This window comes from Apium graveolens, chromosome 8, assembly GCF_009905375.1.
Source record: "Apium graveolens cultivar Ventura chromosome 8, ASM990537v1, whole genome shotgun sequence".
Lineage (NCBI taxonomy): Eukaryota > Viridiplantae > Streptophyta > Magnoliopsida > Apiales > Apiaceae > Apium > Apium graveolens.
In genome coordinates this window covers 160060721-160077442 of record NC_133654.1, presented here as the reverse complement: position 1 = coordinate 160077442, position 16722 = coordinate 160060721, and the positions used below count along the sequence as shown (strand labels likewise).

General features: G+C 36.0%; 1 protein-coding gene across 1 annotated transcript; it reads right to left on the bottom strand.

Moving 5' to 3' along the window:
* Positions 1-15811: 15811 nt before the first annotated feature.
* On the bottom strand, positions 15812-16504 carry LOC141680098 (uncharacterized). Its single transcript, XM_074486414.1, has one exon. The coding sequence runs from the start codon at positions 16502-16504 to the stop codon at positions 15812-15814; it is 693 nt and encodes a 230-aa protein (XP_074342515.1).
* Positions 16505-16722: the final 218 nt, after the last annotated feature.

Genomic DNA, 16722 nt, shown 5'->3' with positions numbered 1-16722 from the left:
GTAACCGCCGCTTAAAAGAGTTTAATTAAAAGTTTCCATGTTTCGGGTATTGCATCTAGACAACAAATGAATATATTTGGAAAAATGCACGGAGGAGAGGAGCAAGTAGGGTTTCATGCCCAACACTTGAGAAATGTCCTGCTTGTTTTTAGAAAAGATAATTTGGGTGTGAATGATACTCAAGCGGGATTGGATTTGTTACATCGGTTAGAAGTGGAAAGTGGAGGAATTTTTTTTTATTCGGATTCTAATTGATGAAGAAGGAAGATTGAAGTGCCTTTTACGGGTTAACCCCGGTCATTGTTGGCCTACAAAAATTTTGGTGACGCGGTTGCATTCGATACAACATATCGAATAAATAGGTATGTTATGTCGTTTGTGCCTTTTACAGGGGTGAATCATCACTATCAATCGCTTCTCTTTGGATTTGCACTAATGCGTGATGAATTGAAGACTACATTTGAGTGGGTTTTGGGTACTTGGTTAGAGGTCGTTGAAGGAAAAGCACCTTTGGCTATTATCACCGATCAAGATCAAGCCATGGCGGGGGCAATTCAATCTCAACTACCAAATACGACACATTTGTTGTCTTCGTGGCACATTAGTAACAAATTTCCGGAGAATTTCTCAACTTATTATGCAAAGGATGAATTTAAAGGTGACTTCAACAATTGCATATATCACTCGTTGACCGAAGAAATTTTTGAGGATAGGTGGGAAGCATTGATCTTGAAATACAAGTTGGAAGACGTGGTTGCAAGGCTTGTATAATTTGAAGCATAAGCGGATCGATACTTATACATGTAACATTTTTTCCGCGGGTCAAAAAATAACATCGAGAAGCGAATGAATGAATGCCATTTTTGATGCTTATGTAGGGTCTTACACGGGGATGAAAGAATTTGTTGAGGGTGCACAAAAAACTTTAGAAAGACAATTCATGTGTGAGAAAGAAGAGGATTATAATACACGTCACAAAATTCGTTGCATGCGAATGAAGACCGCCTTGGAGCACCATGCCGCCTCCATTTATACCATGAAGTAGTAAAAAGGCATTCTCGGATAAATCTCATTGCAACTATGGCTTCCTCACGATCACGCAATAACCACTACAAGAAACAAGTTATCACACAACAATTGTAAAATAATACATCCAAAATACAAGCAAGTTTAACTAGTAATAGAGCATGTAAGCATAATCAGTAGTTCAACATGCAATTTTTACATAAGATCATTTAGCACAATTTGCATGTTATCATGGCATCAACATTTAGCACAATAACCAGTATCTAATAAGTATTGACACATAATAAGATACCATGCTTCAAAAATATCAGCATACTTAATTATCAAAGTTTGAGAATTGTCCTGATATCATTCCCAATTCATTCACCAATCTTGTGAATGTAGCTTCACATAGAGGCTTGGTGAATATATCTGCTACTTGCTGATCTGTTGGAACAAAGACCAATTCTACTGTACTAGCTTCTACATGTTCCCTTATGAAATGGTACTTGATGCTGATGTGTTTAGCCATTGAATGCTGCACTGGATTTCCTGTCATTGCAATAACACTTTGATTATCAAAATTTATAGGAATAGAAGAATAGTCTAAGTCTAACCCATAATCCAGCAACTGATTCTTCATCCATAGAATCTGAGCACAACAGCTTCCTGCAGCAATGTATTATGCTTCTGCAGTTGATGTGGAAATTGACTTTTGTTTCTTGCTATACCAAGAAACCAATCTGCCACCAAGGAATTGGCAGGTTTCAGAGGTGTTTTTCCTTTCTATTTTGCATCCTGCGAAATCAGCATCTGAATATCCAATTAGATTAAAGTCTGAATCTCTAGGATACCATAATCCCATATTCATGGTGCCTTTGATATACTTAAAAATTCTTTTCACAGCTAATAGATGAGGTTCTCTAGGATCAGCTTGGAACTTTGCATAGAGACAGGTAGCATACATGATATCAGGTCTAGTAGCAATCAGATATAGGAGTGGGCCATGGGAGTTGATACAGTTGAGCAGTCTTGCATTCCAAATCTTTTGAGTAAATTTCTGGTGTATTTGGATTGATTTATGAAGATCCCTTCATCAGTCTGATTAACTTGTAACCCCAGAAAATAACTCAATTCTCCCATCATACTCATTTGATACCTGGACTGTATTAGCTTTGCAAATCTCTCACAGAGTTTATCATTAGTAGATCTAAAAATGATATCATCAACATATATCTGTACTAATAACAAGTCCTTACCATGGTATTTATAAAAGAGAGTTTTATCAATTGTTGTTAGGTCCAAATGTACATATAGAGGGGGAGTGAATGTATGTTCTTCGTTTTTCGTTAATTAATTGCAGCGGAAAGAAACCTCGAAAATGAAATATATAAATACTAAGAGATTCACGGAATAATTCTTATTATTATGAAATTAAACCGTAAAGGTTTGCTTACAACTCCGAATATAAATAATTCGAAGCAATAAATATAGAGAGAACCAAAATAATATCTATCAATCTAGGGTTCTATCTATCACTCTAAGAAATCAAGAGAGCTTTAAATAACGAGTGTTACAAGTTTGTAAGACTTTAATTGGTGTGGAACAAATTGGGCAACACTTCTCTCCTTAATTTCAATAAATGAAATCAACCAACTCTCCAGGAAAAAATTTCTGCAGAGCTTCGATAGAGTTTTTGCTAAGAAGTGTTGTTTTTGCAATCTGCTGTAATTTTTTTTAGAAGGTAGAATGTAGGAGAGATAAGGACTGAATATGTGACTTAACCATGTCCACATATTTAAATTTGACCAGCTTGCAGGAATAATCTGTATGGCGACCACAATAGAGAGGTGAGCTGTTGCCTTGTAATTATTTTCCAAAATTCATTTTCTATGGCGACCAAGAATGAAACCCATGTAGTGTACAATCTGCCTTAGAGTAATTTTTGAACACACCTGTGGCGACTAGAATGCTTATCCTTGAATTCCTGTGGAGACTTAGAGGGTGTCTGTGGCGACTTACTGATGTCGCCTTTTTCTTAGTATTATTCGCCTATGGCGATTCTGCATGTACTTGGTTCTTTCTGTTTTTGAATAAACAAAAGAGGAGAAGGAAATGGTACCACAAGCAGGTACATGCAGCTGCTCAGAAGAAGCGCATGCCAGAAGGTGCTGTTGAGAAGCACGCTCCATGGAGAAGAGGGGAAATGCAGGTCGTGCGCACACGCATGCGTGGGGAAGCAGCCCGGGAGAATTCAAAGAAACACCGCCATACTTCTATTTTTGTATTGTTTTATTTCTTTTGTTTTTCTCTCTTTGTACAGGTGAGGGTCCCACAAAAATACACAAAAGACCTGTATCCTTTTATTTGCACAACTGTGTTATTCTCTTTTTGAACAAAAAAAGAAGTCCCGCGGGTATGCAAGCACAGGAAGAAAATGAAGCTAAGCTGCCAATCCTTATTTCTTTTGCAACACTGATTTTCTTTTTCTTACAAATAAAATCCGAATGATTTCAGTTAAGAAAATAAATAAAATATTTAGTTAATAAAATAAATAAATAAATGAGTACACTTTCATTTATTTATTTAATTAAAAACAAATATCAACTTATTTTCCCAAAATTAAATATTTATATTAGATTAAATAAATAAATGACTGGAATTTCATTTATTCATTTAATAATAAACCAATTATTAATTTACTTATTTTAAAGTCAAATGTGATATTAAATTAAATAAATAAATAAAATAATTTCCATTTATTCACTTTAAATAAAACATCAGTCATTGATTAAAAATAAATCCTGTAAATCCTCGGTTGTACTCCTCTATATCTGCAGGATCCTAATCTCCTTGACTTTGTACCTCAAAATATTTCCAGACTCCTCGAGTACAAAATCCACTTAACAGTGTTTCTAAAAATAATACTCTGTTTCCTTTCACAGATCACTGACGTCTCGTGCACGGTTCTGGTTCACAGATGACTAGTTCCGCTCTCAGGCCTTCGTATTATACCCGTACAAACCACTGTTAAGTCTTCTACCAAATATAACCAACTTTACTAGGAATCCTTGAGGTCTTCACACTGATTCTAACAACTGCTTCGAATGACTCCAACCTTGTTCCTCCGATGCCTGAACATATTAATGAACTTCATACGGATCACTGTTGACATCTTCTTCACTGCAACTAACAAAATGTTTTGTGCCTATACCCAATTAAACAATCTGTATTGATCCTAGTGGAACATAGATTATTTCAAAGTCCTTGTTCTATGTTGAGTTATCCAAACCAGTATTGTTGAGTTATATATGCAGCTTCAATCTTGCTCAACAATCTCCCCCTATTTGACTATTACACCCGACGGTCAAATAATAATGAAGAAGCAACAGTTTGGAGGATAACTCAACTAACCTTATCCAAAAATCTTCAATCAGCTTTCAACTTTTAATCCCGGACTTGGAAAAAATACTATCTTATATCTACCGCATCTTTTATACACATTTAGCTTCAATAGAGAACAAATTCTTCTCTCCCTTATGTAAAGTTGCAGATAAATACGTCTTCCAAATACTATCTACATTCATCTTCATATCTTCCCATAAAGCACATAGACACATTTTGGAATCCATAACCAAAACCCAATAATCTCTCTCCCCTAAGATGAAGAACCCCTTCCTTAGTACAATAAAGTTAAAAATCCTTTTTCTTAGTTACAGAAAGATTATCAGTTCATAATCTCTTTATAATCTCTCCCCCTTAGTTGAGTAATCCTTCAAAATGTATTCAGAGTAAAACCTTAGGATTAACCAACTAAGTGAAGAGACTATCTCGTAACCATTCCTCACAGTGCAAGTGTGTGATTACCATTTAGTGATCTCATATTGTGTTTCACTCCACTCTACACTCAAGTGTTTGTCACGCACTCTCACAGTGTGTCACTCACTCAAAGCTTCAAACATCCAAGTGTACCTGCGAGAAAATCCTTTTCATAGAAAAGTTGCCTTCCATCTTCAAGGATGGAAACTCTCAGTCAAGAGATTCGGAAATGTTCCTTCTGAGAGGGGAAATTAGGATTCTTTTAAGTGGCAGAATTCCTGATATCCCTCAACTTTCATGAAGAAATATATCTTATAAACTCGTTAGTTGATATCTGAGTCCTCATTTACAAGTTACAGTTATGACTAAGTCAAAATCATTTCCAGATTTGAATTCTGGGAAGATAACCATTGATCAATGATATGCCATTAGGGATCAAAGATTTCTTCTAAAGTCTGTGAGGACTTATCAAAGTAACCAATCAGGACCATATGTTCTCATTCAAGATCAGAGATAAAGATTAGAACATGATCCAAGATTTCAACCTATTGCCATTAACCTTGATGTGGTTTGACAATGATTGATGCGTCAATACCTTCCTTGTGTGTGTGAATCTCGCATGTGCATTGGAAACATTTTAACCAAGGAGTAGTGACTCTTATACTGATGCCCTGACTAACAGGCGAATTTTCAATAGATAACATTCTGTTGGGAGAATGCACCTAGTAACTGTTTATATGCCTTTTCAGCTCTATATCCTTTTGAGAGAATATAGATGTCTCAGGTTTTAGATACTCTACTTCTTTGTGAGAGACAGAGCTGTAGAGTTGACCTTTCCTTCCTTATGTGGTGCTTCTTGGCACTATCTCCCTCATCCTCAACACAACTCCAAAACCAAATGGTAATTTTATTTGATCACTAAGTTGATATCTCAAGAAAATTAAGTGAATCAGAGCAAAATCTGGGGGATATATCAGAGTAAGGTAATGGAATACTGTTTGAGAAATGTTTGGTTCTAAAGACTTGGGTTAGAACCTATGAGGTTTGATAGGCTCTTTGTCAGTTCCTAGGACCACTGAGGGTGTTAAAGATCACAAACATCCGGAGTACAGTATCAGAGAATTTAATGATCAAGAATAGAGTAGTCTCAGAACTAGAGATCTTTTACCTTTACTTACCACTATATGGATTCATGAAGGATGTCTTAGATGATTATGCTTTCTGATTATTTTGACAATGCTACTCAATCAGATCTCATTAGCTCAAAATAGTTCAAGTTAGTCCAATACAGATCAATACTATAGAGGAAAGAAATGAACATTATTTTAAGCTTATAAGACATGCATAAGGTAATCAGAGTATAAGAAATATATCAGGATCAACTATCCAGAGCAAAACATAAGCATAGCAAGATCATCAGAGTTACACACAGAGTCAACACATAAGTCATAAAATCAATTAATTATGCCAAGAGTATATCCAACAAGTTTGCACCAATGGTTAATCAACACAAGACTAAACAAATTAAAAACTACTCCTAACATAATCATGTCACAACTATCACTGGTTATGCTGCATATTTATTCTAGCACAAAACAGACAGAGCTATTCTAGTATAAAAGGAGAATCAGAGTGACCAAGGAGTCTGTTGTCAGAGTTATGTAACACCCCCAGATCCGGGTCGTCACGGTCTTTCTTTCCACAATATCACTTAACTGAATTAATAATAAATAACCTCATGTTGTGACCCCACACTAACACACACCACAACCCGTCATAGTCTCAGAGATGAAATTGAAATAAGTACAAGTCTTTGAATCCACAATTTAAAAGTTATTACAATCCAAAATGATTACTTGATAAGTTTACAATTAATTGCCATTATCTGCCACAAGTTATAATTATACATAATTGATTCCCAAAAGTAGAAGGTCTGATCTACAGATAGATCTACCTCTGCAGCTATAGCAGCTATGATCTCAACGGGAAGGCGCGGGGCGCTTCCCACGCTCTTGCGCTGGGTCTGCTTGAGTCTGGCCATCTTTCCTAACTGTTGTTGTGTGATGAAGAAATAATGCAAGAGTGAGCATTACAACTCGCAAGATAATATATAGTGTAAATGATAATGCAAATATCTAAATGGATAACTTACTAAAATCCTTTATCAAGTGTAAGATAATTACTTACTGGATATAAACAAAAACAAGGGATAAAGTTACCAAATACTTCACTATACTTATATCATTTATAAAGCTACTTGAACTACCACTGTTCAAAGTATAATGAGCTTTCAACAGTTCATCACATAGATGAGACTACCAAACAAGATTTGAATAGATTAAATCTTTGAAATATTATTGAATGAAATGAAGTTATGAGATACTTCGTTAAGTCCCAATATATATATCCACATATATATCTCTTTATACATTTCCTGAAAACCTCTGTCATGTAAAGTATGAACAGAGTTTGTAACATCCAATGAATTTTTGGAAAGGAAAAGAATTGTGGCATAAACCTGATATCTTGATGATCAGGCGAAGATACCAATAAGTAACCTTTTCTACTAGTAGATGGACGAATTCCCTACTGGTCATCACCCTGGTCGCAATAGGACCTTATGCTGGACTGCCACTCAGCCACTTAAGCATTTGATAGACTCCCACTGAGCCACTTACACTTTCATGGACGCCCACTGAGCCCATGTTGCTTATGCCGACTCGATAGATGGACTTACTTCCCGAACGTTGGGTAAGTAATCAATTTATTTACCAAAACAGCAACCTTGTTGCGAATATAAAATACACCACAGAGCCGGATCCCTCCGGTTTTGAGCGAGTATTTAAATTCCCTTTAAAAGGAAGATCTTAAATATAAAAATGAGTTTTGGGATCCGCTCTAACTTTTAAAAATCATTTTGAAGACTCGAAAATACTTTAAAGAGTGTTTGGAGTAATGCTGATTTAATAAAGTAAATCAGTCCCGATATATTAGAAAATATCTGAATATTATCATTTAAGTAATATTCCCATAAGGATAATCCTTATAAAACTAATTGAAGTAAAAGTTTTAAAACTCATACTTGAAATGAATAATAAATAACCAAAGATATACTTATGCGAAAGTACGATCTTTATTTGAATAATCGAAAATATGTTTGATTATCGAAACATTATTCTTTAATAAAATAAAGAATATTATTTAGTAAATAATCGGAGTCATAGGTCCTCAAATGAATATTCAAATAATATTCATTAAATAATATAAACTGAGTCATAAGTCCTCGAATGAATATTCTTCAAGTAATATTCATTAAATAATATAAACTGAGTCATAAGTCCTCGAATGAATATTCAAGTAATATTCAATAAATAAAATAAAGTTGCCGAATAAACCTTATTCGATTAATAGTTTTGAAAACTATATTAATATATATATATATATAAATATATATAATATACTCGGAAACATTGACTCCCGGTTTTAGAAAAGGTTCACCTTTGGGTCCCCTACACTCAGGGTATACGCAACTATTGCTTATCTCTAGCATAGGTATTATGCAACTAATAAGAATTTGAATCAACAGATATATATCAAGATTACGAAACAGACATGCATATAAACGATATCACATGCTCCAATATATCGCAAGAATTTGCTAATTAACCAACATGCATCTATCACAAGATAATGCATATACATATGTATACATCACAACAACAATATAACGGGTAGAAAACTTGCCTGGGCAACTGGGGGTGATAAATGGCCTGGGACGAGTCTGGTAACCTATAAACAACATATAAGTTGGAATTAAACCAAAGTCGCTTATAAATCTATACTTTAACCAATTAGACTCTAACACTCGCTTTGCGCTCAACGATTCCCTTAAGTCGCTCGAGTACCCTCGGCTCCACCATTTTTAATAAATTAACCATTAAGGGTTTTAAGGCGATTCTTTCGCGAGTGCCTTACCAACTGCCTAATACACTTTACAAAGTAAGGTGAGGGGTAATGGTTCGTTCGCGAAACGCCGTTACTTAAAACGGTCGTTTCTCCTAAACCGTACATCGGATTCAAACGAACCACATATCAAAACGAAGCTCGTAACATGAACTATCTAATCATGGAAATGGTCAAAATCTAACAGGGAGTTCTCGGGTCCTAATGTTAAGAGCAAAAACAGTCTAAAGTAAATCGGACATTACGACGGCTATGTTTACGTGATTACCAATTTTATTCTACTCCAAACCAACCCACAATTAACTCACAATCAACATCCCAACCAAACTCCATCCATACTTCACCATAACAGCCCCAACAACTCAAAATTATCAATTTATACTATTCTCAAACATGAATTTAAACTATACTTAAGTTCATTAATTAATACTCCAAGAATTACAACTCCAAAACATCACAAAGCCAACTAACCTCTACATACACAACAATCAAGCCTCTCATGAACTATAACAACAAAAATAAACCTAATACTAAAGTAAATTTAGGGTTTGGAGGGGTTATACCTTCCTTGGAGAGTGGAGAATCAAGTAATTAGCTTGGAATCACCCTTAAAAGTCCTTATCCAAGCTTAATCTAAACAAAAACTCAAGAACAAAAATTTTAGTTCTTGAAAAACACTATTCACCATCTTCTTCCATGATTTTTAGGAAGAGATTGTGAATGAATTAGAAGCTCAAACGTATAGGATAGCTATATCTATGCATAAGGAGTCTTAGATAATTCCCTTGCTAATTAACAAAGCTTGGAACTAGGATTTTGAATTTTCTTTCTTTGAAAAAGAAAAGAAGCCGAGAGCTTTTGATGAAGAAGGTGAAATAGCTTTGTGTTTTTGGTGAAAATGAATTGTTGGTTGACTTGGTGGATTTGTTCTGTTTTGATTAATTACCTTTTTAACCATGAAAAATTGTGTGGTTATTAATCAACCACACCTCCTTCCCTTATGTCATGCTTAGGTCATCATGTGATGTCACTCTCCCACACTTGTCCTCTTCTTGTTGGTTTGATGACATCATCATCCCAAACCTCCTTGATTAACTCTTAATTGCTTGCCTAATGACCGCTGATCTGTTATACGGTTCGCTTAACTTTCGTTCTCGTTTATCGTTTGAGGGATCATACCCGGGATCTTATTACTTGGGTTCCCTTAACCTTTCTCAATACATTATATTCCTTTTATGATCCTCTCTTAAAATCCTTGAATTTAAATGCTTTTTATCCTGTTACCTTATACTCAATTCTTTCGGTATCTGGTGGATTTTCGGGAAAAATCAAAGTGTTCGGATTTGGATTCTGACGATCTTTACATACACTTATTTAACATATAGAGTACTAATACAATCTCAGAATAACAATAAAAGAACCACTACATAGTGTGGCATGAAAAGTTTTCTTATTCAGCAATATCAGCAAAAACACTATTCATAAGGGTTACAAAAAAAATCAAAATTTTGGGGTTATTACAAGTTACCTAGGGTCTGAAGCTCAACAATCATACAAAATCACTCAGAAATATGATATAATCACACAAGATATAATCAGAGCACTCAAATTAGTTACACATGATCTAAGGTAGGATGTAGACCTATAAATCAGAGTTATGATAAGATCAAAAATAAGATTACAGGATCTAAAATTAGAGTGCAAATAACATGGGATGTGTGTGTGTGCTAAAATAAATATCAATATCAAGAGTGTTTGCATCAGATAAAACATATAGCATGTAAACATTCAAACAACTCATATATTGTATCAAAAACTCTAACTTACTTACCACTAGCATATAACATGTAACATATGGTAATCAGTTAGCTTCAAAACAAGTTTACAACCATGGATATATATAATGAATAGATATGTAAACTTACTTTCCCCTCAAAGCATCATCATTGGGGTAGTAAAGTTTACCCGCACCAAATTACATTTGTTGATTTCTAATTAATTGGACAAATTCAACATGCCAAGTTCACTAACCAACTTATTGAAGGTAACTTCATCAAGTGGCTTCCTGAAAATGTCTGCAATTTGGTTCATTGTGGGAACATAATGAAGTTCCACAATCCCATTCGTTATATGCCCTCGAATGAAATAATACCTTATATCAATATGTTTGGCCCTTGAATGCTGAACATGATTATTTTAGATTGCTATGGCACTTGTGTTATCACAGTAGATCGGAATATTCTTCAAATCAAATCCATAGTCTCGGAGTTGGTTTCTCATCCAAAGAAGTTGAGAACAATAGCTACCGACAACAATGTATTCAGCTTCAACAGTAGATGTAGAAATTGAATGCTACTTCTTACTAAACCAAGAAACCAATCTTCTCCCAAGAAATTGACAGCTTCTTGAAGTACTCTTCCGATCAATCTTACAACCAGCGTAATCAGAATCTGTGTAGCCGATGAGATCAAAGCCCGTATTTTTAGGATACCAGATACCTAGATTAGGTGTACCCTTCAGATATCTGAAAATTCTTTTTAATGGCTATCATATGAGATTCTTTCGGATCATCTTGGAACCGTGCACATAAGCATGTGGCAAATATTATATATGAACGACTCGCAGTCAGGTAGAGTAATGATCCAATCATGCCTCGATAATAAGTGATGTCCACCATCTTACCAGACTTATCTTGATCAAGTTTTATGGCAGTTGCCATCGGAGTCTTTGCAGGTGTTGAGTCTTCCAACTGATATTTCTTCAGAAGATCTCTGATGTACTTCGTTTGACAAATGAAGATACCATCTGATTTCTAACTCACTTGTAGTCCAAGAAAGTAGCTCAACTCACCCATCATACTCATCTCATACCTACTCTGCATAAGCTTAGCAAACCTTGCATAAAGTGCATCATTCGTAGACCCAAATATAATGTTGTCAACATAGACTTGCATAAATATGGTATCATCTTTATGATTCTTATAAAACAGAGTCTTATCTATGACACCTCTAGTGAAACCATTTTCAAGTAGAAATTCTGAGAGAGTGTCATACCATGTTCTAGGCGCTTGCTTTAAACCATAAAGAGCCTTGAAGAGAAAATAAACAAAATCTTCAAACTCAGGATCTATGAAACCAGGGGTTGCTCCACATAGACCTCTTCTTCAAGCTCACCATTCAGGAAAGCAATTTTCATATCCATCTGATATACCTTGAAGTTTGAATGTGCTGCAAATGCTAAAAATATCCTGATGGCTTCAAGTCTAGCTACTGGTGCAAAGGTCTCATCGTATTCAATCCCTTCTTCTTGAGAGTATCCCTTAGAAACCAGTCTCGCCTTGTCCTTGTTACAATTTCATCTTCATCAAGCTTGTTTCTGAAAACCCATTTTTGTGCCAATCACTGATTTGTCTTTAGGTCTGGGTACAAGCTTTCACACTTTCTGTCGTTCGAACTGATTGAGTTTCTCTTGCATAGAAATCAACCAATCGGGATCTCCAAGAGCTTCATCTACTTTTTTGGCTCCATTTGAGATAGAAACCCAGAATAGAAACATTCATTTATTGTAGCTCTTCTAGTCTTAACTCCACTATCAGGATTACTAAGTATCAAGTTCTGAGGGTGGTTTTTACTCCATACTCTATGTCTTAGTAGACTGTCCCTTGATGACTCAACATTTCCAGAATCGTGTTGTGTCTGACTACTGGATTCTTGTTCTTCTCCTTGTTCTGCTCCCCCTGAGTTGTTTCCAGCTTGATCTCCAGAATCTGAAGCTTGAGGACTAGTCCCTGAGATAGTGTGACTTGTCTCATGACCATTGCCTTCAGAATCTACATCAGAATTATGATCATCAGGATCATTGCCATTATCATTGTTGTCTGGAACAACTTCAGGTTCATCTTCTCCATCAGAAAATCCTCAACATCAAGATTATCACTATCATCTTCTTTCTGAATACTTGAGAGCTTGGTGTCATCAAATGTTACATTAAGGCTTTTTACAACCTTTTGATCACTAATCACATACACCCTATAAGCCTTTGACTCCAGAGAATAGCCTAGAAAGATACCTTCTTCATCTTTAGCATCAAACTTACCAAGATGATCATCGTCCTTAAGCACAAAGCACTTTCCTCCAATCACGTGAAAGTATTTCACTGATGGTTTCTTGTTGGCCATTAACTCGTAAGGGGTCTTCTCGTACATCTTGTTGATCAGGGTTCTGTTTTGAGTGTAGCATGCAGTGTTAACTGCTTCAGCCCAAAAGTAGGTAGGAAGATTGACTTCATTAAGCATAGTCCTTGCAGCTTCAACCAATGTTCGATTTTTCCTTTCAACCACTCCATTTTGTTGTAGAGTCCTTGGTGCCGAAAACTGTCTTGATATGCCCTTCTCGACACAGAAATCATTCAGCTTTGCATTTTTGAATTCTGTTCCATTGTCTGATCTGATTGTTCGCACAGACACTCCAACTTCTAACTCAATCTTGTTGATGTGGTCAATAATCAAATCACGTGCTTGATCCTTTGAATGTAAGAATAACACCCACGTGTATCTGGAATAGTCATCAACAATCACTAAGCCATATTTCTTTCTTGACATAGACATGACGTTGACAGGACCAAACAAATCCATGTGAAGGAGTTGTAGTGGTTCAATGATGTCAGTCATTGTCTTCTTCTTGTGTGATGCCCTCTTTGACTTTCCCTTCTCACATGCTTCACAAAGTCCATCAGGACTGAATTCCATCTTGAGAAATCCTCTCACCAATTCCCTCTTAACCAAAGAATTTATGGTCTTGAAGTTCAAGTGGGAGAGCTTCTTATGCCATAACTAACTTTCATCTGGAGAGGCTTTACTATAGAAACACATTACTTGACCATCTGCAGAATTTCAGTCAGCTACGAATAAATCACCCTTTCTAACTCCATTGAGAGTCAGCTTCTCATTCTTTTGATTAGAGATCGAGCACTTCTCCTTCTTGAACAAAACTTCACATCCTTTGTCACATAATTGACTAATACTGAGGAGATTATGCATAAGACCTTCAACCAGAGAGATTTCTTCAATAATGACATTGCCAATTTCCAAACAGCCATATCCCGTAGTATAACCTTTGTTATCATCTCCAAAAGTAACCACTGTGCCAACTTTCTCAACCACCTTTGATAGCAAGGCTCTATCTCCAGTCATATGCCTTGAACATCCACTGTCCGAAATCCACATGACCTTCTTCTGCTTAATGCCCTGAAAACAAAAGTGATTAAGTTTTCTTTGGTACCCAAACTAAGTTGGGTCCAGAAGACTTAGAAGCATTTGAATATATAACATTTCTCTTCACAGAATTGACAGGCTTAACCGTTTTTGCTTTATCATTGACTGTTTCCTTGTCACTTTTAGAAGCACCAACAGACTTGCTCTTGGGCTTGGTGACAGGTGCAACTTTTCTAGCTTTAGGAGGGCTTACAGTCCTTGATCTACCAGTGTTCTTACTAACATGCTTATCATGATCATGAGATTTATTATGTGAGTGTGTGGAATCAAGATAATTGTGCATGAAAGATACTACATATGGAATGCAAATAGATTTATCACACTTAAAAACTTTAGGCATGTTAGGCATGTTATGCACATAAGCATTCTTAACATTCTTTACTTTAACCTTATTATAAGCATGAGTAAGGTGACCAGCAGAACCACAGTTATTACATAACTTCCTAGGGCCATTAGTTCCTATCCTGCCATTTCTTGGAAGTAAAACCTAGTTTGGGAAAAGATAAGTCAGAGTCACTAGCAACAAACATAGGTTTCTTTACCTTTTTCCTCCTTGAGAGCTCGAGATCCTCAACAAGCATCTCATGATGAATTTAAAGATTATCTTCATCAAAGGGGTCAATAGTAGCTTTCTTAAATAGAGGCTTCTTAGTTTCCTTAAGAATATGAGGTGTATCAGGGGAATTAACAACTTTCTTTACAGGGTCATTTTCAACTACTCGTTTCTTAGAAGCTTTTCTAAGTTCGTCGTAGTCTAGACCTATTCCAACCTTTCCACCTACTTCTTGATCAGCTATGAGCTTCTTAGCAAGATTTGCAGAATCAGTAAAAGCATGCAATTTAGTTTCTAATTCTGCATTCTTGTTCCTTAGCTTTTCTTCTGTCTCAAGGTGCTTAGTAATCTTAAGCTCTAAATATTTATTGGTTTGCTTAATATTCTCAACACTGACCCTATCTAGAACTAACTTATCATTTTCATCTTTAACTTTCTTCAGTTCTACTTTAAGGTCTTCGACATCAAGCAGAGTACATCTTAGTGTAGTACTAACATTTTTATACACTTTTTTTATGATATCATGTTGTTCAATGCATTCATTTGTAGTGCATCATGCCTTAATATAATGATGAGAAACAACATTTACATACACTAGGACAGTCTGCCTGAAAGCGACACATTGTTCATTCTCACACAAGTTATCTGGAGGTAAAGCATGAATAGTTGGAAATGTTACCTGAGAAGAAGATTTTACCATCAATGCTAGATTTCCATATTGCTCTTCTTCATCATCGGTGTCATCCCAGCTTTTCCCTTCAGCTACGTACGATTTCACTGGATACTTCCTTAACTTACCGGAGTCCTTCTTCTGATAAGCTTTGCCTTTATCCTTTCCTTGCTGAGACTTTCTACACTCAGTGACAAAGTACCCAACCTCATCAAAACTGTAGCACATGAACTTACTTCTGTCTTCCATCCCTGTCTTGTAACCTGATCCAAAAGATGAACTTGACCTCTGACCACGGTTGCTGTTTCTAGAACCCCTAAAGCCTTGCTTCCTTCTAAACCTGATGTTATTGAACATCCCATCCCAGCTAAGTTGGCCATAGTAGGATCTTCCATGCTTTGCAACTCCCAGAGAGGTTTCCATCATCCATCTCAGCTTCAAAGAGTGTTTCAGCTTTAGACTTAGGCTTTTCAGCAGTAATGTCAAGCTCTTTGATTCCACTGGCTACAAGTGCAGTTGTCTTGAGTAGTTAAACATTCTTTCTATCAACTGTACCACCACCATAGATGATCTTCATTTGTTCATGCTCCATTTTATGAGTCTTCTGTTTACCATACAATTTCTCAAGTGTCATGGTTTCAAAGTCAACACGCTCACGAACAAATGAAGCCTTATTCTCTAAGTGATGAGGTAGGACTAATATAAACTTCCTGTTGACTTCTCTCTTAGGATAAGTCTTGCCATGAATACTCAATTTGTTTAACAACTTGTTCAATCTTTCAAAGACTTGAGTAATACTTTCTCCAGGCAAGGACTTAAAGGCCTCATATTGTGAAGTCAAGATATATAATCGATTCTGCCTGACATCCTCAGTTCCCTCCATAAGCAGTTGTATGGTCTCCCAGATGTGCTTGGCACTATCACAGACCATAATTTGGTGACTCATATCATCATCCATCGAATCCACCAAAATAAGCCGCAGGCCTTCATCGAGAGCTATCAGTTTTTTGTCACGAGCACTCCATTCTGCTTCAGGACATGATATTTTCATATTAGGCAACTCCAGATGATCCTTCATCGGCACATGTCTTCCTTCTCTCAATACTCTCATATACTCTGGACTCGATGCCCGAATATACAATAGCATTTTCTTTTTCCATAGATTATATCTCGGTTTATCAAACTGAGGAACCTTGATACTACTAACTTTCTGAGAACTCATCTTTTCAGATCTGAGAAAAATTTGCAATAAACCATCTCAAAATATGATAACCCAGTCAGTCAACAATACCAAACCAATTAAGTCAAAACCAATAAACCCAAACCAGCTCTACACACCGAAAGCACTCCCAAACTCCGTACAACCAAAATCAACAACAAAACTTGCTAATCTAACGGATCAGATCTGTATATCGATCAACAAGCTTCGATACCAATTGT

What these genes read in the sequence shown, in the direction of transcription:
- LOC141680098 (XM_074486414.1), bottom strand. Translation starts at nt 16,504, where the DNA reads ATGAGTTCTCAGAAAGTTAGTAGTATCAAGGTTCCTCAGTTTGATAAA.